Source organism: Sarcophilus harrisii, chromosome 2, assembly GCF_902635505.1.
Source record: "Sarcophilus harrisii chromosome 2, mSarHar1.11, whole genome shotgun sequence".
Lineage (NCBI taxonomy): Eukaryota > Metazoa > Chordata > Mammalia > Dasyuromorphia > Dasyuridae > Sarcophilus > Sarcophilus harrisii.
Genome location: NC_045427.1, coordinates 486816884 through 486844138, shown reverse-complemented (window position 1 = coordinate 486844138; position 27255 = coordinate 486816884). Strand labels below are relative to the sequence as shown.

General features: G+C 41.1%; 1 protein-coding gene across 2 annotated transcripts in view; it reads right to left on the bottom strand.

The window, feature by feature from the left end:
* RXRA (retinoid X receptor alpha) overlaps window positions 1-27255 on the bottom strand; it is a 426208-nt gene that overhangs the window by 278753 nt on the left and 120200 nt on the right. The window contains exon 1 of one of the 2 annotated variants that reach the window (XM_012554015.3): window positions 1744-2056. The exons of the other annotated variant lie outside the window; for it this stretch is intronic. Within the exon in view, the coding sequence (XP_012409469.1) occupies window positions 1744-1771 (28 nt within the window). The 5' untranslated portion in view covers window positions 1772-2056. Of the gene's footprint in view, window positions 1-1743; window positions 2057-27255 lie in introns of those variants that run through there. 2 annotated transcript variants of the gene reach the window in all.

The following is a 27255-nucleotide window of genomic DNA, read 5'->3' as shown; positions in this document are numbered from 1 at the left end:
GGTTGGGGAGAGTGGAGGGAGGGTCTGATGCAATGGACTGAAGCCCGGAGAACTCGCGTCAATGAGCCGCTGGTTCCTAGGTACCCGCCAACGGGAGCAGCCTCCCCGGCAAGCAGGCAGCCGAGAAGGCGAGCTAGTAGGCGAGAGAGGCGGATTGTGGTTTGGGCAGAAGCTCTGGCTCTGAATTTCCTGGCTTTTGTTGATATAAGTTAGTCCTCCATGTTATTTTAGCAGTCCTGTGCCACTAACTGTCGAGGAGCCGGGAGTCTCAGACACACTTCGACCTAACCCCTGGGAGAGGAGGAAGCCTTCTACGCCTGGCTCCCAATCTCAGCCCCGGGAGCAGCTTGGGCTGTAGGCACGGAAGGGCAAGTCAGCCTTTCCACAGGCCTGGCCGGGGTGGGTTTCTCCGGGAATCCCTCACCTTTGGAAAGCAATACTTGATCGTAAATGTATCCATGCATCACCTTTAACCCAGGCAGGCCCATTCATCTCTGCCAGACTGCTCACTACAAAAGACTGCCGTTCTAGAGGAGGGAAACGCGGAGAAAGCGAGAAGCCAATTTTTTTTTTTTGAGGTGGGGGGTGGGGTTCGGGGTTAGGGTTGGGGGACGGGTAAGGTTAAAGTCAAACCAAATTTATCCTTTGATAAGGGGTGAGGAATCACAATCAAGTCGTTTCAACCTTGCAACCTCTAAGTTTTATCTCCACCACCTCCTCCAACCCCAAACTAACATAAAATTAACCTCAAGGGAAAGTAGACACTTTTACCCGGCGAAGCCCACCTTCCCACTAGGCCCCGGGGGAAGGAGGCAGAGCAGAGAATGGGGAGCTGGCACCCACCAACCTTGCCGATTCCCGGTGCTCTTTTTACAACTCAAAAGAGCTCCTTTATAACACCATAAACCTTTGCTCCAAGTCAAGGCCAGCCTTAAAGACAAAGTTTGGCTGCGTTAAGGGGGACCCCAGGACGCCGGAGCCCGTGGAATTTGCGCACTGGGGCTCCCCAGAAGGTTCTCAGCTCGCAATTACTTTTCCTTTCTCCCCTCCACATGTATCCCTAATTTTCCCCCTTCCGTGGGGTGGCTGCCTGATCGGGGGGGATTCGCCTACGATTGGGGGAGAGGGCTGTCTGTGTTTGGCAAAGCCCCCAACTCGCACCTCTACTCCGGGGTCGCTATCCGCATACCACCGGTCGAGGCTGCCACGAACCTTGTCCCCGTCGCCAAAAACCACACAAGAATGCCCGGGGCCCGCGGTCTCTGGACGACCCGGACTGCCGGTCCCGCACACGAGCCCCTGAAGGGCACAAGCGCCCGCTCCGATCCGTTTGCACAGCCCGGGGAAACAGCGGAGACGTGGAGACGAGCTCCTTCCCCACCCCGGGCAGCCGCCGCCACCTCCACCGCGGCGCAGCCGAGCCACGCACGCCGGTGCCCCTGCGTGGGGCGCCCCGCGCCTCCCGATCGCCGGGCTGCCTCTGGTCCCTCTTCCCCCAGCTCCAGCCCGGCCGATCCCCCCGGCCACTCGGAAGCCAGAGCACTCTTCTCGCGTCTCCCCCGCGTCCCCTCCCCAGTTTGCGCTGTAGTTGGAGTCTCCCCCAGGTTTCTTTCTCCTGCTCCATTCCCCACTGGCCCCCCTTCAAAAAACACCCCAAACCCTCCCACCCCCACTCTCCTCTCGCTCCCAGCCCGGCAATTCCCCTACGTTTTCAAAAATGCAGCAAGAACCCGAGCAACTCACCCAGCGGCAGGAAATGTTTGGTGTCCATATCTGGTGGCTAACTCATGCCAGAGGTCGGTGGAGAAAACAGAAATCAACAAAGCGAAAATAAAAGGAGAGAGGGGTGGAGGGAGCCTCTCAGCGGGGGCTCCTGGCTCTTTATTCTTAAAAAAAAAAAATTTTTAAATGGTAATAGTAATAGCAAAGACAAGGAAGATAGGAAATCCAGTGACGGTGTGTTAAGGCCAAGGCAGGGGGAGTTGTTGCAAAAGTCACCCAACAATGTAAACTACTTGTGTCTCTGTGTGTGTCTCTACTCCCAACTACTGGAGCTGCAGTGCAAAGGGGAACCCAACGAGGGGGACTGTGAAGGCCGGCGCCGGCAAGCAACGCCCAGCCCAGAGCCCTGAGCGCTTGAATGAAGACGCCCTGCCCAGGCTCGGCGGCGGGCGGCGGGCGCTCCACTACAGCAAGGGGGGTTGCGAGTGTTCGGGGTCTGACTTAACCCCCGCCCCGGCCCCCTCCTTGGAGGGCCCGATTAGAGCTGCAGCCCGGGCAGATTTCTAACTCACGTGGAAACTGACAAGTTTACCTCTGGGTCTAAGAAGGGTATTAATAGTATTACTGCTTTGGGGTGTTCTGTAGATCGCTTCCCTTCCCACCGAAAGGAAGAAAGGGGGGAGGAGGGAAGGCTGTTCCGTAGATTCCTCTTACTCCAGCAAGTCCCTCGGCCACTTTGGGCCTCAGTTTACTCATCTGTAAAGATGAGTACTAGATGGTCTCTAGATTTCTTACAATTGTAAAAGTATCATTCTGAGTCTCTCCTCTCTTCCCTCCCTCCAAGGTGAGGGGGGGTTGTGTAAAATTTCAATCATATTTTATTTTCTTTTTCCTTCAAAGGTCCCTGCCAAATACTAGTTGACAATATGATGGCACCTCCTAACAGACCACACAAAAGATACCAAGCAGCCCCGGGGGGAATATCGAAATTTTCTCATTGTTACTCATCAAGATTAACACCTGGTTGGGAAATATTTAAAAAAAAAAAGAAAAAAAAAAGACTCCTAAGCCAAAAAGTTCCCTCCTTTAGGGTGAAAATAGAACAGGAGATGCACAGGTACAAAATGGCATAACTGAAAAGGATTCAGAACATAGGAAACTTTAAAAAATTGAACTCAGAATACGGTTTTCTAGACATGGGAGGGATAACAAGAGTACAAAATATATAGTCATCGCTGAAAAAATCTTAAAAAATGAAATCCTAAACTATATAACATAATATACATAACAAAATATCAGGGTTGAAAGAGAACTTAGAATTCATCTAGTACATCAGAAAGATCTGAGTTCAAATCCAGCCTCAGAGACTAGTTTAAGAAGACCTTGATAATCTTAAAAATGAATATATATATTCATCAAATCTTTGTGTGACTGTGGGCAACTCACTTAATCTGTCTGCCTCAGTTTCCTCATTTGCAAAATGAGAATAATAACAGCCCCTACTTCAAAGGGTTTTGTCAGGATAAAAATGATGTAATATTTGAGAGGCAATTAAGGCCATTATATTGATGCTGTTATTAAAAGGAAAATGGGGCCCAAAGAAGAAACATGACAACCAAGATTACATAGGAGAAAGGACAAATCCTTATTAATACAAGTTTTGACGTGTTTTCTTTTGTATCCTTCCAAAGACTATCAACTTACTCAGTTTATTCTTTCTGGCATTTCTATTTTTCCAATCCTTCCCCCCCTCCCCCCAACAAAAATAAATAAATAAATAAATAAAAAGATCCCAGAAAGTTCTAGGCCTATTAGCTTGTTTGTCTAGCAGTCATGGCGCAGAGATAAAGTGCTGAACTTAAAGTCAGCTATATCTGGGTTCAACTCTCACTTCAGGCATATTTATTAAGCTGTATGACAAGAGATTGATGTCAACCTTATTGAGCCTTAGTTTCCCCATCTATAGAATGGGAATATAATATAATCTAACTCGGTGGATTGTTGTAAGAATCAACCAAGATAACATGTGACAATCGAGATCTAAATGTGAAGTGTTATTATTTAAAGAAACATATGTGGCAATCAAGATGAGGAAAATGTGATACGTTCACTGTTAATCATGTGCTTTGTGGGAAGAATCATCGAAGGATCATTTTTAGATAACAGCACATTTAAAACGTGAGTTGACATACAAAAGTTTAATTTACAGACCAGTTTTGAGAAGTATCATGGTTTCCTTCAACTAGTCTCCAATACAGAAAAACTGTTTTCCCAGTCCAAGACTCTCTATGTATACCTTAGCCAAGCCAACCAATAATGAAGGCAATCCAGGTGGAGAGGTGCTTCAGCCAAGCTAGAGATTCAAGAATGGGTGACTCCGGGCTTCCCATCCCCACCATTAAGAGATAACACTTAACATTATCATCATAATGATTACACTTGAACATCTGAATGACACTTTATTGTTTACATAGCACTTTCACACTCCTAACAGGATACTCCCAAATCCAGAGAGGTAGCCCAGATAGGGATCGTGGGTCTAATGTAACAGATGGAAAAACTGAGGTACAGAGAAATTTAGGGTACATGTCTGTCATAAATGTCAGTTACAGTCAAATTTAGCTTTTTTTATTCTTATTCCCAGCCTAAGGGCACACACTTTCAAGGGCCAGATGTGGCAGAACCCAGGGTTTCCTAGTCTTAAATCTGGTGCATACCAAAATTACCAGCCTCAGAGAGAAACAGGTCAGTGTTGGGAAAGCTTCGAGTTTAGATGCAGAAGACTGGCGTTTGAATTTCTGTTCTGTTACTCCCTAGCAATGTCATCCAGTATTTATTAAGTGCCTACTATGTGCCAAGCAAAACCGAGGCCAGAACCCCCCACCTCCCCCAACCCCCCACTCATTTCCCACCAGGAGCTTCAATTTGACTTAAATCCTTTTATCTCTCTCTCTCTGGGCCTCCATTTCCTAATCTGTAAAATGGGAGGGTCAGATTAGATAATCTCCTAAATCCCCTGCCTCTCTGAAGGTATAATTCTGAGATCTGAGAGGGCTAGCGCTGTGGGAGCCGAGGCACTGGGGGATGGGGGCTAACAATTAACTACAGGCGGAACACTTCCCTGCCCCGCCAGCACCTCGCACCAGCGGCGGGGAGGGAGCAGTGACCGCCTCTCCCGAATCTCTTTGGTTCCAGAAGTCCTAGATCCCACAGCTGCAGGATTCCTGAGCCCAGACTGAGAAAGCTCCGGAACAGGGCCCCGCCGGCAGCTGCCCGTGTTTAAACTCAGCACTCCTTTGCCTTTTATTACAACCAAAACAAAACTCCTGGCAGGCCACTCCTCCCCTTTAACTCCCCTTTCCCCACCTCCCCTCCCCAAGAGAGCGCCTTTCAAGGCATCAATCTCAAAATGATATCGTTTTCAGGGAGGGGGCGGGGGAAGGGGGGAGAACGCACACGGGGGGATGGGGGGGGAAGGAGGTAAAAAAGCGACCCGGTCCTTTCTCCACCCTCATTCCTCTTGTTCAGTGTGTCTGAACAGTGGACTTGGCACGTGTTCTCCCAATTAGCAAGATCATTTGCTCCCATTCTGAGCCCTCGACTGCCAGGTTCTCTCCCCCCCCCCCCCCGGTGTCTGTCAGAGGGGAAATTCTCAGAACCCCCACGCTCTTCGACCAGGAGACGATGCGGCTGCAGCTTCAGCACCATCCTTGGCAGGAGGGAGAAAGGAGAAGAGTCCTACTGGTGCAGCAAGGCCGCTCTCCTCGGACTGGGAGCTCAGGTAACCGAGAGCAAAACTCCCTGGCTAGAAGGAGCCTTTCCCAAAAACCGGCCCGTTCTCCAAAGCTCAGCCTCCCCATCCCCCGCCCCGAAAGAAGCATCAGCTACTCTCAGTTATCTGAAGGTGGATTATCTATGGACTCCTCCCTCCTCTTCCTATTTAGGTCTCAAAAACTGTCAAAAGAACAGTAGGATTCCCAGAAAGGTTAGAAGGAGCCTGTAAAGGTCATTTCTCTCCTTCAGGGTTTCCATAGAATCCTGGGTTTAGAGAGAGACCTTGGAGGCCATCTAGTTCACTCCTCCTGTTCCAGATGAAGAACTCCGCCTCACAGAGGTAGTAGGACTTGCTCAGAGTCACATTGCTAGATTAACTAAAGCAGGATTTTAACTAATTGCCCGCCCACAGTCAGACACCAATCTGCCACAAATTGTTAATCAGTCTCCAAACTTTTACGAATAACTTCTCAGAATCTGTTTTTTTAATTTTCAAAACCTGTGCACAGATCATTTTTCAACATGGACCCTTGCATAGCCTTGTGTTTCAGATTTTCCCTCTTCCCCCACCCCCTTCCCTAGATGGCAAGCAATCCAATATATGTTAATCATGTTAAAATATATGTTAAATCCAGTCTGTGTGAACATATTTATACAGTTCTCTTGCTGTACTAAGAAAAATCAGATCAAAAAGGAAAGAAAATGAATAAGAAAACAGAATGCAAGTGAACAACAACAAAAGAGTGAGAATGCAAAGTTGTGATCCACACTCAGTTCCCACAGTCCTCTCTCTGGGTGTAAATGGCTCCCCTTATCACAAGATCATTGGAGCTGGATCATTTCATTGTTGAGAAGAGCCTTCATCAGAACTGATCATTGTATAACCTTACTGTTGCGATGTACAAGATCTCTTTGTTCTGCTCATTTCACTCAGCATCAGTTCATGCAAGTTTCTCCAGGCCTCTCTGAAATCATCCTGCTGGTTGATTTCTTACAGAACAATAATATTCCATAGCATTCATATACCATAACTTATTCAGCCATTCTCCAACTGATGGGCACCCACTCAGCATCTTTTTATTTTTTAATCTTTCCTTATACTTCTCCAGATTTCCTTTTCATTTCAACTCCTTGCTCCTTGCCTTTTGATGTCTGGAGAGATCCTTTCCATGAAGCTGCTGGAGCCAGAGTGGCCAGCAATAGAGAACTGGCCCCCAGGATATGTTGGGTGGGGGGAGGAAATCAATCTGTTCTAATCTCTTCAGTTTTACAGAAGAGAAAACTGAAGTTCAGAAAGGGCCTTCTTAATGAGTAGCTTAAAGCCAGAGACAGGATTAGAATTCATGTCTCTTGGTTCCGAAAATCTAGTGCTTTCATACTGTACTTGAACTGAGTTTGAGGTGATTGGGATTAAATATAGGGAGTATGTGAATGGAAGGAGCGTTACATTCATGCTGAGTTAACAAGAGTAACTAAACTGCTCTTCTGACTCAATATATTCTAGCAGAGAGCAGAATGAAGGTAGGAATTAAAATGGGGGGCCTGGGTGGGACGCTGGCTATTTCAGGTGCTGTTATCACTGCCCAAGGGACAATTATGTAGATAAAAGCTTTAGGGAAAAAACTGTTCCCTCTGTTACCAAATACCACCAAAGGACTTCCAAAGAAAGAAAGATGCTCAATTAACAGCAAGGACTTCCTCTCTGGAAAAGAGGCCAGCAGGCTAACTCTTTTCCTAGTGAGGGTTTCAAATCCATACCAAATCTTTCAGAAAACAAAGAACTTTTGGGTTGTTATTGTTGTTATTTGTTTTATAGATACACATTCACTAACTTTCTCCTTTACTTTTGGCTCTTCGGTGTAAATTTATCCTTATGCCACACAAGTCTGAGCCTGATTTGGATCTGCTGAATAAAAGATAGGGGGAAAAATACACATCTCCATAGTACACTTCATATTACTAACACAATCAAGATATTTTGTAGTAATATTCATCTATTTTAAATCAAGGAAACCAAGTGACTTCATTTGCTGCTGGGTAATTATTGTTGTTTGGGTATTCCTATTGTTGTTTTACTTTGAAAAATATTTTTTAGATCTATCCACTGGATTGCATTATACTCCCTCAAGTGCTGCCTTATAAACCATCTCAAACATTATACATGGCAACAGCAAAATTATACGGTGATCAATTCTGATGGACAAGGCTCTCTCCTCAACAATAAGATGATTCAGGCCAGTTCCAACGGCTTTGTGATGAAGAGAGCCATCTGTACCCAGAGGGAGGACTGTGGGAACTAAGTATGGATCACAACATAGCATTCTCACTTTTTTTGGTTGTCATTTGCTTGCATTTTATTTTCTTTCTCCCTTTTTCCCTTTTGATCAGATTTTTCTTGTGCAGCATTTGTGGAAATAAATATAGAAGAATTGCACAGGTTTAACATATATTGGATCACTTGCTGTTTAGGGGAAGGGGTGGTGGGCAGGGAAGGGAAAAATTCAGAACACAAGGTTTTTGTAAGGGTGAGTGTTGAAAATTATCCATGTATATATTTTGAAAGTAAAAAGTTTTAATTAAAAAAATAAACCATCTCGAAAATAGTTTAGTAAATGTTTTAAGATTAACTTATTGACTTCGGTAAGACTTAGCACAGGCACTTTCAGACCTGGGGTGGGCAATATTTGCCACTGTATATTTGTTGAGGTTGGCAGTGGTGGTATTGGTCTTTTGTTGATGTCACAAAGGAGATGTCTTGACTTACATGTGAATTGGCTCTAAGTGAAGCAGAGCTTCAAAGTCACCAGCTTGGCTCTTACAGAGACATGGAAGTCCAATGGCAAGACTTGATTATAGTCTGAGCTCTTCTCTCTTTCTGTTCCTTCTCCCATCATCTTGGCTCCTGCCCCACTTAGAGAAGGTCAAAATAGCTCAGATGCCCTAATTCTTACTTGGGCAGATTTGCAGCTCTTCTTCAGCAGGGAAAGATAATATGTATTTTTCTAAGGATGGATGGAAAGTTATTGATCTAGATAGAGTCTGAGAATATCTGAGGCAAGCATGATGAGCCCACTAAACTAACTACAATTATTATCTTGAGAAATAGAATTGAAGATCTCTGTGTTTATTATTCCCTCTCCTTTTTCTCTTCCTAGCCAATTCTTCAAGACTAGTAAACCAGAGGAAAACCATTGTCATTATTTAAGCCTCAGCAAGGCATTTGGCAAAGTTTGCCACAGATCCTTTGGGAGAAATAGAAAAATGAAAACTAGATGGTGATTCAATTGGAGGTTCACTAGATCCTGTTACCCTCACTAGATATAATCCTATATCTTTCATCCCTTTCTTTGTCACACTCCTTGAAAAAAATGTCTCCATTAGGTGCCTCTATTTCCTCTCTTCTCATTCTTTTCCTATCCCTCTGCAATTTGATTTCTGACCTGTTCATTCAACTGTGACCACTTGCTTGGAGTTACCAATTATCTCTTAAATGCCAACTCTAATGACTTTTCTTCAATTCAAATACTTCTTAAGCTTTTTGTTTTTCTGCAGTATTTGACACTGTTGACCACATCTCCTAGACACTCTCTTCTCCAGGTGTTAATTTCTCTCTTGAGTCCCCCCTTCTCCATTTGACTATTCTTTCTATCTCTCCTTTGATGGATCTTAAACTATATCATATCCATTAATTATGGGTATACTCCAAGACTTTGTTCTCCTTGTTTTCTACACTCTCATTTGCTGACCTCATCAGCTCCCACAGATTCAATTATCAACTCTTTGTGGATGATTCAAAAATCTATATATCCAGCCCTTATTTCTTTCCTGAACTTCAATTTTGTATTCTGAGCAGCCTATTGAATATTTTGAACTGCATGTCTCATGGACATCTCAAAATCAACATGTCCAAAAAATAGAACACATTATCTTTGTGCCCAAAATTCACCCCTTTTTCAAACATCCCTATTACTATCTAGACTACAGACTAGCTTCTTAAATTGTAGATATTAACCTTATATGGGATCTGGTAACTAAATGTGGGGATTAGGGAATTATGATTTATTATCAGCAAATGTTTGGTCAGTATATCTATTTTATTTATCTATATACCCGGAGTCACGTAAAAATTTCTCAGGCAAAATGGAGTGACAAGTGGAAAAAGTTTAAGAAGCCCTAGCTATCTTTCTAATCAAACAAGTAGGCAACTAAAGTCATCCCTAACCTTTTACCCTCAGACAACCCATATATCCAATTAGTTGCCAATTTTTTAAAATCTCTGCAACAAATCTCCTATATGTTTCCTGAATTTTCACTCATACAACCATTATCCTAGTCCAAACCCTTATTACCTCTTGCCTGGACTTTTGCAATAGTCTCTTATTAAATCTTTCTATCCCATGTCTTTCCCTATCCTAATCCATCCTCCATATGGACACTAAAATGACTTCTCTAGAATTCAGATCTCACCCTGTTATACTTCTATTCAATATACTCTGGTGATTCTATTACTTTTTGAACCTGTATTTGATCCTGTTACGTCTAGGATCAAACATAAACTTCTCTGACATATAAAGCTCTTCAACAACCTGGACCTTTCTTATCTTTTCATCTTCCTATACATGCTTTCCCTTCATTCATTCTAGTGTCCATCCATACAGGCTTGTTGCTTCTCACACACAAATACCCCATTTCCTCTCTTTGTATCTTTGCATTGGCTATCCCTCATGCCTGAAATGCTCTCCCTCCACACCCCTCTGCTTTTCAGAATCTCTAATTTCCCTCAAAAATCAGTAAAAGAACCACTTAAAACAGAAAGCTTTTCTGGTTTCCCTCTCTCCCTCCTAGCTTCACTTTTCTCTCATTCAAGATTATCTGATGATTGCTTCATATGTCTTATATATGTTCATATGTATACATATTTTCTCCCTCCTTTTATAATGTAAACTCTTTAAAGACAGGAACTCTTTTGTCTTCATCTTTGTATCCCCAACACTTAATGTTGTGCTTTTGCTCCAAAGAAACATTTAATAAATGTTTTTGTTGATTGATTGATTGATTGATTGACTCAGAATTAGCTGACTGTCTAGTCTTAAAAATGGTAATTAATGAATTGATTTCTACTACAAGAGAGTGTTTTATTTGAGGACCTGATTGACTCTATCCTTGACGCTGAACTTTTCTGTTTGGACTGTTCTATTCAACATTTTTTTGCATGACAGCAGCATGTGTCAGATCTGCAGATGATTCAAAACTGGGAAAAATGACTACCATATTAGATGGCAGAATCTAATATGAAAGATTTTTAATAGGCTAGAATAATAGATCAAGTTTAATAAGATTAACTTTTTTCTATAGTTATTAAGAATTCACAAAAATAAATACACAAACTTTTTTAAAGGCTGTATTCTAAAGCCATCAAAAGTAATAAGATTAACTTTCTTCTGTATCTCTTAAGAACTCACAAAAACAAACTCAAACATTTTTAAAGGCTATACTCAAAGCCATCAATTTCATAGTTTACAAACTAGTTTTTAAAATGCATGCAAATATGAACAAAATAACAAAAATGTTTCATTTATTATTAAGCCATCTCTTGATGGCATAATTTGCATATTTTTTCAAATTTTGTTAGTTTATTATTTACATAGTTATAATCTGCATGCGTACTCTTCTGATTCTGCTTTTCTCACTCTGTAACACCACCAGCTTTCCCATTTATGTGTGTATATTTTAGGGTGACTTTTAATAGGAATGTGTAAAATCTTTTACTTGATTTAAACAAACCATAGCATAAGCACAGAGGAGGAGCAATGAGGCTGGACAGGAGTGACAGAGACCTAGATGGTAATACCAGACCGAAGCATCATTATGAGTCAAACAAGATCAAACTAGATCAAACTAGATCTTTAGACCTTTCTTCAGGGAATTTTTCAGAGTGCTCTGCACTATATTGTTCCATGTATGGTGGTAAAGCGATCTCCCTTCATAGTGGTCTCTTAATGGACACTATGAGGGGGAAAAAGTCACCAAGCTCTGAGACAATAAAGAAGCAAAAAGAAAGTAGCTGAAGATAATTGGCCTTTTTGAAGACCTCTGAAGCTAATCAGATGGCCTCTCCTTCACCAGGAGGTTAGAGAACCAGAACCAATTAGGGAATATCAATACAAGCTCCACAGTCTTTCTCCTTATACATTATTATGATCCTTCTGGAAGCCATCTCCCCAGGGATCAGTCAATGGAGCAAGTTGATGGGGTCTTCATATGTGCCAGACCCCATCACACACACACACACACACACACACACACAAAAAAAAATGGATGTTGACTAGTTCACTGTAATGGATCTGCTGAAATCTATCAATAGACTTTTCCCCTAACCTCTTATAAGATGTAGTTGGGTAGAGAAACAGTTGATTCCTGGTATCCTCTTCCTCCTAAGTCTTTTCTTCAGCTTTCTTCATTTAACCCTCTTGTAGCATGGCTTTGAGTTTCTTTGCTTTCCTGGGTGTCTTCCTCTCGATATTTGGAAGATACTGGACTAGGTAAGAGGTCCTTGTGGAACAGAAGAAGCCCAATGTCAAGTCTACCTGACTCTTTTTTTTCCCCCTCCTGCTATCATCATCTCAACTCTGAATTTTGCCTTTGCTTTGTTCAATTCCTTTGGGTAATAGAAGGCCTTCTTCCCCTCCAACTCTGTCACCAAATTAAATGTTCACTGAAAGCTTGTTTGGACTTTGGGTTCTATTTTCATCTGTCATTGTTTTCATTCTGAAGTCCCTGAAGCTGGTCAGCTCAATCTCTGCCCCCCAGTACTGCTTCCTGTCTCTCAGACTTCTTATAACTTGCTATGGTACTAACCGTATTGGATCCCCACTTTGCTCTAAATATGGCTTGCATAAAAGCTGAGTGTGGCTTATAATTGGTGTAAATATTTTTAGTATATTAAGATTTTTTCCTTTCAAATAAATCTCGTTTTTAATTGTTATGGCATATTGTGGGATTATTCACTGAAATGGGAATCAGGAGACCTAGATGCTTGTCTCATTTTTCCTACCAATTTGCTATGTAACTTTGGACAAGTAACTTTCCCTCTCTGTATCCCAGTTTTCTCTTCTATAAAATCCAACATTTGGGTCTGATGGCTTCCCTACATCTCTGACTAGGATTCTACAAAGATTGATGAGGCTAATTGGAATACAGTTGCCATATACCACATAGTACAAGTGAAAACCTGATCAAATAGCAGATTTGGCTCCAGGTTCCTGAAAAGATCTATATATTTTCTTCTTCAGCCCTGCTCATCAGTTACCTCCCCTGATCTGCGCCCCCTCTCTGTGAATGCTAAGCATGCAGCTTATAAAGAATGTGTGAGGGGGCATCGATTATCGGGGATGGCTCTATAAATCTTTCTCCATATGCATACATATACATAAGATGTATATAAATATGCAGAAAATATCCACCCAGACCAGATCTCTCCAATGATGTCAACTTATCCCCATAAAGATAGTGGGAAATGATTCATAATATTTATATGACAGACATGATATGAACTGTAATAGCCTGTTGGGATTAAGACTATCCATAGGTCTCTGTCAGCCACAAATGTGATTTAAATATTATATATGTGGCAACTGTAGCATTGGTAATGTGATAGCTGTTATTGATAGCGGTCATAAAGGGGAGTCGTTTCGCATTGAAGAATGTGGAAAATAATCTAGTAGTTTGCCTAATGTTCTTCAATGCAATGCATTGAAAGAAACTCTACTTTAAAATGTCTTTTTTTTTCCCGCCGATTGCCATCAAGTTAGAGCAGATTACTTTCCCCGTGATATTTCATTCCCCGGCTGTCAGTTGGTGGCATCTGAGCCAATCTTGGCCAGGCTCCAGGCTGCGGCTCAAAGTTTGCAAATGAACCTGGGGTCTTGAAAGAGTATGCTTCTCCCTCTCTCCTCTTGCAGCCCCAACTCAGGCCCCATCCACTGCTCCCCCAACTTATTAAATCAAAATATCCTCAATGTTTCTGGGAAGGCTTCCAGACTTCAGAGCTGGAAGTGTGTTACTCAATAGGTATTTATTAAGTACCCAGTGTGTACACAAAACCTGCTAGAAAACTGAGGGGACCATAATAAAAAATATATAGTCCATGTTTTCAAGGGACTTGATAAATAGCACTCAACCAACATTCTAAGAGAGACATTTTCAAGCTTCTGTGACATGAATTCCATCTGGTAAGTCCATGCATCCCTTCTCAGAAAAATGTTCATATGCATAGGATAAAATATATAGAATTGAAAGAGGAAAATAATTACATTGAAATCTAATTATACATTTGTGTTCACATTCAATACAAGTTAAACCTTAAAAACTACTATTCTAGGACAAACTTGATTACTACAGCAAAATGGATAAACAATTACCTCTGAGGATCTTCAAACATTCTTCTCAGTTATCTAAGGTGAGGAGGGTTAGGCAGGTGAATTCCAGAGCCAATTCAACCTCTTGAGAGCAGATTGTTAAATTTTCAAAGTAAGCATTTTTTTACCTCAGAAATAGGCAAATACTGAAACTTACTACAACTTTTTTTTTTCATTGTCTAGACTTGAGAAAATGATGGAGAAAATCTTAATAATACAGAATAGCCTAAAAGTGTGCAATGAGTACATTTACATTACAATGAGTACATTTAGATTTACTAGTTTATTTTTGGTTGAGGTTGGGGTGAGGTGATGTTAATAATTCCATGGGCTCTTTAATTTGATTAATTTCATCATGTTATATGCAAACATATACATACATATATGTGTATATTTAAGTCACTTACTATGTACAAAGGACTTTGGTAGTCACTAGGAATACGAAAAGAAAAAAATTTAAACAGGACCTGCTCTCATGGAGCTTTCATTCTTCTTTTCTCTTAGACATTATCACTTAGAATGTTAGTGCTAAGAAAGCGTCTAGAAATCCCCTTACCCAACCTAGTCCTGTTACATATGGAGACACTGAGACTCAGAGAAGGGAAGTGAATTACCCAGTTACAGAGTGAGATAGTAATAGCCAGGGTCTCCTGACCGCCGATCCAACCCTTTTTCTATTTGTCTTCGAGGAAGAAGACCTTGAAGGAAAGCTGCGAGTTTGGTAAGATGACTTTCCCCTGCTGTTAGTGATTGTATGCTTCTTGAGGGCACAGACTTGACATTTTCAGGACATTCTAATTGTCTGGCCCTGAACACCCAATAATGCACTAGGTACCTTCACAGCTCCAAGCCATCCATTAAATGGGATGTTAATGATGGCCGGGGTCAGGTTCCTGACTGTACCACCACATCACCAACCTCAAGCCCAAACATGGAACTTTTTGCTTTGAAAGAAGGGTTTCTGACCCAGAGGCTCCAGTACCCACTGAGATAAATGGATTCCGAGGCCCTATTTACAGACACCTACGATAACTTCTGAAAGCCCAGCTCAGATGGCTCTGGGACAAAGACGTTGGGCAATGGGGAGTGGATAGTTTGTTTGGAAGGGTGAACTTTTCCATCTGCCTCGCCTCCCTTCCCCCACCCCACCCCAGCCTCCAGCACTGGGTTTCAGTTCTACTTCTTGCCAACAGGACGGCTACTGTTTCACATTCAAAGAATTAGACACTCATCAGTAACAATTGGCCCTTGTTTCCTCTCCTAACGGAGTGGCCCTTGATCCTGAAGAGAGCCACTATTCCTGGGCTAAGATGTCACAAGGGGGAGGGTTTTGCCTTGAGTCTGCAGTGTAGCAGGGAAGAGAGGACCAATGAAAATGGCTGGGTCTGGGCCCCCAGCTTATGTGACTCAGACCCCAGCACAGAAACTAGCTGAAGGGTCAGAGCATCCAGAGAGTGCTGGGTAATTCACAGCCGCCTCAACCACTCCTCAATTCTCGTTCAAATCATACCAGACAGTTAAAGATCACAGGCAAGGACATGCTGGCTCCTAACGAGAGCAAAGAGGGGAAAAGAAGGACGAGGCTTTGAAGGCTGACCAAACGTAGAGTGGAAAATAATCATACCTGGGTTATTGATCCAGGAGCTTTGGTACAAGGTACCATTACCCTTTGTTCCTGCCTCATGCTAGAGCTTCTGCATTATTTTGAGGTTCTGACATTCCCTGTTCTGTGATGCCTTTGGCATTTTGTATTCTTGCCAGCTTTGAACATTCATGTTCTAAGTAAGACCCCTTCAGAAAAGCAGGGTGTGGATAGAGTACTAATATGATGGCTAGAGAATCATATTTGAGTAGCTTAGTGGATAGGGTACCAGTCCTAGAATCAGGAGAATGTGAGTTCAAATTCAGTCTCAGACTTAACTGTGTAACCCTGAGCAAGTCATTTAACCCTGTTTGCCTCAGTTTCCTCATCTGTAAAATAAGCTGGAAAATGAAATGGCAGACTACTTCAGTATCGTTGTCAAGAAAATCCCAAATGGGGTCAGGAGGAGTTGGCTGCAATTGAAACAACTCTACAACAACAAAAGAGAGCCATCTTTGAGATAAAAAAGATTTGGGTTTGAGTCTTAACTCTGATACATATTAGCCATATGACCATGGGAAAATCATTTAACCTCATTGTGCCCTTTAGGCAACTCTCTAAGACTATAAATTACAAATTATCAATCTAAATTTAGTGGATGGAGTTTTCAGATGTATACCACACACAGATAAAAAAAGGACTGAACCCCTTCCCCCTGGAGGAAAAAAAAAGGTCCCTTTAAATTCTGGCATTTTTTTCCCTCTAAAATTCATCAAAGACTCTTTGGTGTAGTTTTGGTCCCATTTCCCCAGATTTTCTAATGACCATAGGTGGTAGTTATGGTTACCAAACTGGTCTACTTATTGCTTCTTGTGCCTTCCTGCCTCTATTGTTTTATTACATAGAATCTTAGAATGAGAAAATTCTAAAATCAAAGACATTGATCTCACCCCACCATCTACCATTATGGAATGTCCTCATTCCTCCTTCTTAGCCTCTCCAAATCTGACTGATCCTCCAGTTGCCAGCTCAAGAACTTCATCCCTTCCGTAAAACCTTCTCTAACTCCTTCAGTCCACAATGAGTTCTCATCTCCTCAGAATTCCCTGATCTTCCCAGACATTAGTGATTTTGTTCTTCCTTTGATTATTTCATATTGTAATTATTTTGTGTCTACATTGTAGCCTTATGCTCCTCTTCACACCAAATAGAATTCAAGCTCTTTGAGGACACCAACTATTTTATTATTGATTTTTCTATAACATGGATAAACTGGCCTGGTGGGGTCATTCTTTGGACATTGCATACATCTTCCCTGCCTGGTCCAGTTCCTAGTGGAGAAGAACCCTATTTCTAGTTAGACATTGGGTTTATATGATGTGATGATGAAGATTAGTTGTTGAACCAGAAGAACTGATGACTCAAGGGTTTGTAGAAAAGCAAGCTACAGGGTTATTGGAGCAATTTTCCTGTCCAACTGTGAAATATAAAGCCTTTTTGGAGATACAGTCTCTAAGATTGAGCCCACTTTCTCCACTGATTTTGTGTATATTTGTGGGAGAGAATGCCATAAACCCTGGAGGAATGTCTTCTACCCACTGTTCTTACAATACCATCTTAGTAATACCTTTACTAAAAATTAAGTCTATTTCCTCCATCATAACAAGGTATGGAACTCTCTTAGACATGATGTAAATTTCCCTTGTCCTGGTTTCTGTTTGTCCTGTTGATAAGGTCTTTGTTTGAACATGACTCAGGTCTGTGACTAGTTCACAGACCTGATCTCCCTTTGGATTGGCCACTAAAAAACATACAGAGAAGCGTAGAAGAAGAATTACATGCAGACAAACTTGTTTCATTAGAGAGAGGCCTGTACATCTATGTGGCCTTTCCAACAAATTATGATCCAATCTTACCATGGGATCCTGAGAAATTGTATAAAGGAAAAAAAAATAAATAAAGGACGTCTTCCTGAGGTAAAGGACTTCTGTAGCAGTAGCCATTGCCAGAGAGAAAAAGAAAGGGAAAAAGGTTTGACCCAATGGGAAGCTATAGATCCATCCCATTTGTAGTAGTGTGAGTCATGTGGATGGTGTTGGCCTGGTGAGATGTTGGAGGGTATAGAATTCCTTAGGGACCTTGAATTCTTTCTTTCCTCTTGTATGAGGACTTCCCTCACAGTAGTATGTCAAGAGAACTGTATAAATCCCTGTAAATGGAGGTGGTCCAGCAAAGAAAGAAGAATTGTCTAAATTATTTATTGGCTAGAATAAAAACCCCTTTATATTTCCTGTTTGGTTAAATAAAACCTATTCTGTGTTTGTTATTTTCTTAACCTAGGTACTTGTATGAGAGATGCACACCTCTTTTATATATTAGCTAAATTCTGATGTTCCCAAAGGAAAGTAAAATGAGCTAAATATCCCCAGGAAGAGATTCTAGATTGGGGCAAAAAGAGCCTTTATTGAGTACCTGCTTAAAGACTTCAAAATTGAACTTGGTTAATGTTATACTTTTTCTGACTCTTGAACAACAACTACCAAAAGGTTCAGGACACAATAAATGCCCAGCACCTAACTTCTTTGATTAGTTAAAATTGTATAAATATTTCTACATTTGCTATGGCAAATCTTAGTATTAATCCCTTCTTCCTTTTGAATTCCAAAGTCATTTTACCTCATTTCATTTTATCGTAAGTGACCTAGTAAGGAAGGAAGTCCATTTAATAGAAAGGAAGAATTGAGGCTCAGAGTTCTATCCTAAGTCGCCTAAGTACTTAGCAGTGGAATATAGTACTAAGACTAAAACTTAGGTCTGCTAAACAAGTGTTCTTCCCACCAGACTTTATTATCTCCTCTCAATAAAAACTCCAAAGTTTTTCACCAGGATTTTGGGTATTCTCACTACTGAGAGATGCAGACACAATACTTTGAAGTGTCCTTTCTCCTGTCAGCAAAAAACTTTACCACAGCTCTGCCATCCTGGGCAAATCACTCTTCCTCTCAAAGTCTCAGTTTCCTCCTTTGTAAAGTGAGAGGAGTGGACAAAGTGACCTCTGAGGTCTCTTTAAGCTCCAAAAGTCGAGTAGACGAATCTATGAATCGCAGGGTGGAGGGAGAATCGTGCCCTCTGAATCTCTGGCAAGGTTTTTCTTGCCATATACCCTGGCTTTGTGGAGGACAGAAAGGAAACCCAAGTTCGGCCCTGCTGATCACATGACATGGCTATCAGATCTAGTTTGAGAGATTGCAGGGTTTCTACAGTCGGGGAACATTGAGACACCTAGTCCATGGATATGCAGTCACCTTACTAACTACACCCCATATCACATCACAGCAAAGTGAATGAATGAAAAGGATACACCCAGAGGTATTACCCACCCCCAGGCTGGAACACAGCAATTCAGTGATCTGTGCATATCCAGACAGAACAATGGAGCTTGGGTGGCAAGATCAGATCCTTGACCTTCTGTAACATGTCCAGCCCTGGCTGCTATATGCCCCTCTGGCTCGTTAAGCAGAGAGGAGCATTATCTGATAGGGAAACCTTATCACACAGATATCTCTGACAGGCTTCATTTCCTGGGATTACTCTTGAATATTTTAGACTCAATAAGAGAAACATATCCAGCGAGTATCCACATGGATGCATACACAGGCATATTATTTTCTGACCAAGGGCTGCAAGTGGGGGACACAGGATAGAGAAAGATAGGGCTTATTGGTACAGTGGAAACAGGAAGCCCTGGACTGGGAGACCATATTCTCATTTCAGCTCTCTTACCAACTGGTGAGTATGTTAGGGGATAAGACATTTCCCCTTCCTGATCTCAGTTTAACTATCTGTAAAATGAATGGGTTAGACTAAATCTGATCTCCAAGGCCCTTTCTATCCCTAACATTTTATGTACTATATTGTAGCCTGCTAAGTCCTAAGCTCCTTAGCAACAGTATGATATAGATCTCTGATTAACCATAACAAGAAATTGATCTCATGTAAAACTCAAGCTCTCTCATATGACTTTGTTTTCCAACTGCTCAACATCTCAATCTCCCTCCTGTGGATATTTTCTGGTTAGTCACAGAAATAAGCTCAAGGAATTAATGATTTGTGCTCAATTCTTCCTGGTTACTCCTCTCCCCTAGAATCTCTCAAATCTACTCATCTTGAAATTTTGCCAGTGAATATTAATATTGTGCTCCATTTCCAAAGAACAGAAGGCTGAGTCTAAATGACCAAAATATTTGGATCACAGCTTGGCTAATTAGCTCGTTTCAGCTATTTTAAATACTGACACAGAGCATTGTGAAGTCCATTTGTCTTTAGAAGCTTCTACTGGTAGACAGGGTAATCAGAACTGACCCACTGAGGCCGCGGCACAGTTGAGTTCTTTGGTTCCACTTTGTGGCACATATGGATATAGCTATAGTTCTTGAAATGGCTCAGTTATCACCCATGGAGCGCCCTGTTTCCCACTTGACATGTTTTGTTTTGTTTTGTTTCCCATCCAGTAGGGTTTGTCCTCCCTCAACTGGTCTGTTCCAACATCCCAACTCAATACCAAAGAAGCTTTCATTGGAGAACTGAAATAAGGGTCTTGATCTTATCCATCTAGATTCATGGTTGTTTTGACCCAGAGCAAAAAATAAAAAATAAAAAAAGATGTGTAGGGGATCAGGAACATCATTCCTTCCCCTGTCCAGTTTCACCTCCAGGTTAGTAGCCTTATGTCTCCCTACAGCAATTTTAGTCATCCAAAGGCATATGTTCTTCCTCTGGATCCCCCAGAAACCATATACCACCCAATTTGTCTTAGATACAAAAATAGCTAGTTCTGTATAGCTCTGTCTATATCACGTGCTATATTACAAGATATTATTGTTGTTGAACTGTTTTAGTAGTGTTCAACTTCTTGTGACCCCTTTTTGGGTTTTATTGAAAAAGATATTGGAGTGATTTGCTATTTCCTTCTGCAGCTCATTTTACAGATAGGGAAACTGAGGCAAATGGCATTAAGTGACTTGCCCAGGTTCCCATAACAAATGAGTATCTGAGGCCAGATTTGATCTCAGGAAGATGAGTGTTCCTAATTCTAGGCCCATCATTCTAGCCACTGCCTCATTACAAAATATAGAATCAGAAAACACAAAACATCACAATCTGAGAGATTATTTGGTCCGACCCTTTCATTTATATATACGGAAAAACTTTGGAAAAATCAAAGAACTTGGCCAGAGTTGATCAGTTGTTTAGCTAGTACAGTGGAAAGAACTGCTTCTGGGATTCAAGGACCTGAGTTCAAATTCCATCTCTAACACTTCTTGTGTGACCTTAAGCAAATCACCCTGCCTGAACTCATTTATAAAATTGGTTGGACTAAAGAGCTCTGAGTTCCTTTTCAATTCTTGAGCTATGATCTGATGGTTCTGTGGACTTCAAAGACTACTTTACGACCCTTCCTACAAGCTTGTTGACTTTGTTCTGCCTTAGACCATTTGCCATTTAAAGAGCTTTGTAGAGTCCAGGAGATTAGCTAATGAACACAGTTTTCCTTGACAAACCCACAATTCTTAGGTTCAGGATAGCTCATAATAGAGTAGAATCTATTTTGGATACTCTGGGTTTGAACAAGGAAGCACAACAAATATAAAACAGACAAGGCATAGGCCTTCAGGGTCTGAGGTAGAAAGGTCTGAGAAATTTAGTGAGAAAATCAAGTAATCCCACCCCGCTACATTTTGTTTTTCTGTAAAATAAGAGGGTTGGACTATATGATTTCTCAAGTCTTTTCTAGCTGCTAATTTTCTAATCTGCACTGATTTCATTAAATTGGTTCTACAAGAAATGATGAGCAGGCTGATTTCAGAAAAGTTTGGAGAGACTTACATGAACTGATGCTAAGTGAAGTGAGCAAAAGCAAGAGGGCATTATACACAGTAACAACAAGAATATGTAATAATCATCTGTGATGGATTTGGTTCTTTTCAACAATGAGGTGATTCAAGGCAGTTCTAATAGACTTGTGATGGAAAGTGTCATCCACATCCAGAGAGAGAACTGTGAAGACTGAATGTGGATCAAAGATAGAATTTTCAGCTTTTGTTGGTGTTGTTTGCTTGTTTTGTTTTTTCCTTTTTGATCTGAATTTTTTTTCCCTCAGCATGATGAATATGGAAATATGTTTAAAAGAATTGCATACATTTAACCTAGTTCAGATTGTTCGCTGTCATAGGGAAGGGGGAGAGGAGAGGAAAGGGAGAAAAATCTGTAACACAAGGATTTATGAAGGTGAATGTTGAAAACTATCTTTGCATATGTCTGGAAAAATAAAATACTATTTAAAAAAAGAAAAAAAAAAGCTTTTGTTAAATTAGATGGGGATGAAAATAATTTGGACAGATAGAAAAGATGTTGTTTTTAATTTCAGTCCCAGAAATTGCCTTCCCCAGGGTGTGGAGGTTTCCTGTAGGGCTGTCCTACAGCTCTGCTGATTTATGTTCCCAGAATAGCCCTACCAAGCTTTACTTATTACAAACCAGTCTCATAGAGATGTCACCATATTTGGTCAGTGGATGTTTATAAAATGCAAAGAAAAACCAACCAAGACTGCACCTTCATAGCTGGGATTCTGCTAAGCTTTTCAGCATTGCTACTAATCCACCCATTTGTTGCCAGGTTAGGGTGTGGCTATAAAATAAACTGCCTTCTTTGTGGACCTCCCTCCCAGCAGAGTTGTAACATGGAATTTTGACACCTGGGTCCAATTCACTTGAAAAAGCAGGCAGACAGGCAGGGATTTGAAGGGTTTCTGCTTCTGATCCTGGCTGTCATCAGAGCAGGAGGTACATGGATAGTCTGTGCTAATCAGGTGCAATCTCACTAATATGTTAACAGAGGAAGGCAGGCCAGAATAAGGGAATGCAATGACGTCTTTGGGGGTTATAGTCACGATGTGTATGTTGAAGGCAGGATTGGAGTGTTACAATTTCATGGCTAGGGCTTTCCTGAGCTTTTCAACTTTGCTTCCAAACTAACATTAATTTCCAAGAAACTGGTTTGTTAGAGAAGGTGCTTTCTCCACATGCTGTTTCTCTATGGTATTCTGGTCCTTCATCAATCCCTCCTCACTTAGCACAACTGCCAAGGAGAAGAAGTACATACTACCTTAACTCTGTTATGTCAGCATCTCAGAGAAAGGAGGAAACTCCTCAGATGTTAGGGCTTGGGGCAAAGCTCTAGTGGCCCTGTGCTCTCTATGGGGTTCTGTCTTCCCAATTGGCTGTTAGGGCATTTCTCAAAATGCAGCTTCAACTGTGTCTAAGGTTGAATTTGAATTAATTTCTAATTGAATTTTCCTGACTCTAGGCCCAAAGAATTATCTACTGTACTACCTAACTGCCTAGCTAGTACCACGGTGACTACTTGGTTTGAAAAACAATCCTCATTTATATGTATAAATTCTCACATGTATGTCTAGCTTGGTTGATTTATTTTTTTAAATTTTTAAGCTTTTTATTTTCAAAACATATGTATAGATAATTTTCAGCATTCACCTTTGCAATACCTTGTCTTCCAACTTTTTTTTCTCCCTAGCCCCCCCCCCTAGAAGCAAGTGATCCAATATATATTAAACATGTACAATTCTTCTATTCATATTTCCACAAATACCATGCTGCACAAGAAGAATCAGATCAAAAAAAAAAGAGAAAGAAAACAAAATGCAAGCAAATAACAACAAAAAAGTGAAAACGCTATGTTGTGAGCCACACTCAGTCCCCACAGCCCTCTCCCTGGGTACAGATGGCTCTTTCTATCACAGGACCATTGAAACTGGCCTGAATCATCTCATTGTTGAAAAGGGCCACATAAGTCAGAACTGATCATCACATAATCTTCTTGTTGCCGTGTACAATGATCTCCTGGTTCTGCTCACTTCACTTAGCATCAGTTCATGTAAGTCTCTCCAGGCCTCTCTGAAATCATCCTGCTGGTCATTTCTTATAGAACAATAATATTCCATAGCATTCATATACCATAACTTATTCAGTCATTCTCCAGCTGATGAACATCTACCCAATTTCCAGTTCCTTGCTACTACAAAAATGGCTACTACAAACATTTTTGCACATGTGTATTCTTTTCACTTTTTTATGATCTCTTTGGGATGCAAGCCCAGTAGAGACACTGTTGCATCAAAGGGGCTACACAATTTTATAGTTCTTTGGGCATAGCTCCAAATTGCTCTCCAGCATGGTTGGATGAGTTCACAACTTCACCAACAATGTATCTGGGTCCCAGTTTTTCCACATCCCTTCCAACACCCATCATTTTCTTTTCCTGTCATCTTAGTGAATCTGAGAGGTGTGGTTGATTTTTTTAAAAGAGGGAATCTCATTCATTTAAAGCCATACTTTGTATTTATTGATTCCCTCATTATCTATCCAGCCCCATGCTAGGTGCTAAGGGGAATTCAGATAAAGTCCTACTCAGAGGGGGCTGGGGATCTAGCAAAAGAGAGCAGATCCCAATGAAACAGCCAGACTTTTATATCACATGCTCCAAGATCTGAGCTTGGAAGTATGAGCTATTGTGAGAAATCAGGGAGGAAGGCTTCTATGGAAGGAAAAGCCTTGCATTTGGAGTCAAAGACCTGGGTTCAAAGCCCAGCCCTACCACTTGCTTCCTGCATGATTTAGAACAAATTCCTCTCTGGATCTCAGTTTCTGTAGTAAAGATATTAGAACCTTACATGCTTGTGATATCATCTGACTCCAGAATTCAATCGTTTTCAGTCATGTCTGACTTGCTGTAACACCCATTTGGAGTTTTCTCAGCAAAGATACTGACAAGATTTACCATTGCCTTCTCCAGCTCATTTTACAGATGAGGAAACTGAGGCAAACAGGGTCAAATGACTTGCCTAGGGTCATACAGCTAAGAAGTATCTGAGCCTATGAGCAGTCCCTAACTTAGGAGCATATTTGAATCATCAGCTTTCAAGGATTTTATTTTATTTTTTAATTTCCTAGATCCCTTGAGGCAAAAGGGTCAGAGGTAGGAGTGGGGTGGGGAGAAAATAACATTGAAGTTTAGTGGCTTATGGCTTTTTCTCTTCCTTCTTTCTTCCCTCTGTTCCTCCTTACCTTCTCCACCCCACCCCATCCCACTCTGCAAAGGATGGCTACCTTGAAGCGGCACTGGTTTCATTTCCTTCTCCCTGTTTCCTATCCAGCTGCTTGGATGGTTGTCAGGGCCCTCCCTCCTCCTAATGTGCTATCTCTTCATTATTCTGGCCTCTCTGTGAAGCTTTGGGGTCTGGCTTTGTTTGGGGGCCAATGTCCGCAAACACACTGAAGGGAACTTAGAAAAGAACTAAAGAGATTTCTCCTTGGCCCTGTCACTCCATAGATTTGCCCATTTGGCTTCATTATTTGGCTACTCAGAAGAGGAATTAGCATTTTCTCTTCCCAGCTTCTATTTGGCCTCCCTTTCTCCTTGGACCACCCCCATGCTCTAGCTGCCCCTAATTAGTTTTCATTTTATAGCAAAGTCCCATTAATGACTAATTTGGAATTTGTGATCATTTAACCAGGGCAGGACCAAGTTTACTATAACACAAAGGAGGAAAGATAATGTTTTTTCAAGGAGGTTAAACATGCCCTCTGCAATCTTATTTACACTATTTATTTGTAGGTTCATAGATTACAGAATCATAGAATGATGTAACAAAAGAGAGCTTAGAACCCAGAATTTCAGATCTATCAGGGACCTCAAAGTCTAAACCAATCCCTTATTTTTATGGCAGGGTAAACTGATGTCCAAAGAGATTTGCATAGAACTCAGAGCCAGAGATAAAATCCTAACTCATGGTTAGCGCGAGTTCAGTTACCCCATGTACTTTAATATAGTTCTACAAAATAACTAAAAAACTTCAAATTTGTTTTAATATTACTTAAAACTCTCCTATAATTCATCTTTTTCTGAGACAGCTCTTCACCAACAATAGCTCAAAGAAATGTAGTTTGGCTGTATTTTTAAGACTGCTGTCAATAATAATAACAATAACTAGCCTTTACATAGCACTTACTGTGTGCATTGTGCTGAGTGTTTTACAATTATTATCTCACTGATCATCACAACAATCTTAGGAAATTAGTAACCCTTAAACCCAGTTCTTTCTGACTTCATTCTAGCATCCTAATCTCTGTGTCACATGGCTATGATTTATTCCCATCCAACCATGGGAAGGGATGGGCCTTTTCTGAACACACTGAAACTGAAAGAACCTGTCTTTATAGCTTCTATTATCCAGTTATTCGGGACAAAATGGGGAATGATGTTTACAAGGCAGGTAGCCAATATTAGAAGCACAGCCTGCAACCACAGAACTGAACTAAATGAAGCAAACTGAGTCACAGGGGTACTGAACCCACAATGTTGGCTGTGGGTCAAGGGGACTTCCGGGCAGCTTCCAAACCACACCACCCAGCAGCCACTGAATCTGTCAACACATACAGCTGGCATTGCTGGGGAAGTTTAGGTTTTCCTTCTACAGAGAGGGAGAAAACAGAGCAGCTGACCCGCAAGAACATTTCTCAGTGAGCAGGAGCTCCTAAGAGAGCATCCACTTCCTGAGAGTATCCTAGCCCTGGCTTTAGGATCCTATTCTTGGCAAATACTTTATTTCTAAAAAAAAAAAAAAAAAGGAACACAAGAACTTGCAGTTTCAAAACAGATTTTAAATCAAATTAACCAATATTTCCTGATCTCCTACTATGTGCCAAACATCATGTCAGATGTCATGGGAGAACACAGAGATTAATGACTGAGGTTTGGCCCTCAGAGCTTTTACAGTCTAATAAGTGACAGAAGAAGGAACCTAAGAAAAGTTAAATGAAAATAAACAACTTAAAAAGTAATATATCAAGAATACCGGGACATAAATGATTAAGTACTGAATGGGGATTTAATTTAAGGAACATATATTAAGTACCTATTACCAAAAAGGAAATGTAAAGTCCTTGTCCTCAGGGAGCTTACAGTCTACCAGAGGAATAAAATGCATATATACAAGTAAGTAAATACACAAGTAAATAAATATGCAAGATACACAAAATAATTTCAAGAGGCAGAGAATTCTAATAGCCATGGGGATCAAGAAAGTTATCTTCTGGCAGAAATCAGGGATTCTAAGAAGCAGAGGTGAAGGATAAATGCAATAGAGGAATGGAGGAACAATACAGAAGTATAAAAAATCAGAGACTAACATTGCATAGTGGGAAAAATGGGACAAGGACTTGGGACCAGTTGACCTAAGATTAAAATTTGGGCTTTGATTTAGTAACCATGTGACCCTCGACAAATCTTTTCACTTAGCTGAACCTCAGTTTCCTCATCTGTAAAATGGGGACAACAGTCATTGTACTATTTGTCTCATATGGTTGTTCTATGGGAAATCTTTTGTAAACTATAAGTGAATTGGAAAATATGCTAAACTGAAAAGAAACTAGAAACTTAGGTTTGAGTCTAGCACCCTACCATATACTTGCTGTACAATTGTAGGCAAGTAAATTTTCCCTTGCTGGACATCAGTTTCTTGTGTTTCATAGTCTCTAGAGTCCCTTTTAGCTCTGAAAGTCTATGATTATACTACCAAAAAAAAAAAAAAATAGAAGAGCAGCAGATCATATGTTGTTAACAGTTTATGAGAAAAAGAGGAATGTTTAATCAAACAACAATAGAGGCAATTATAAAAAATAA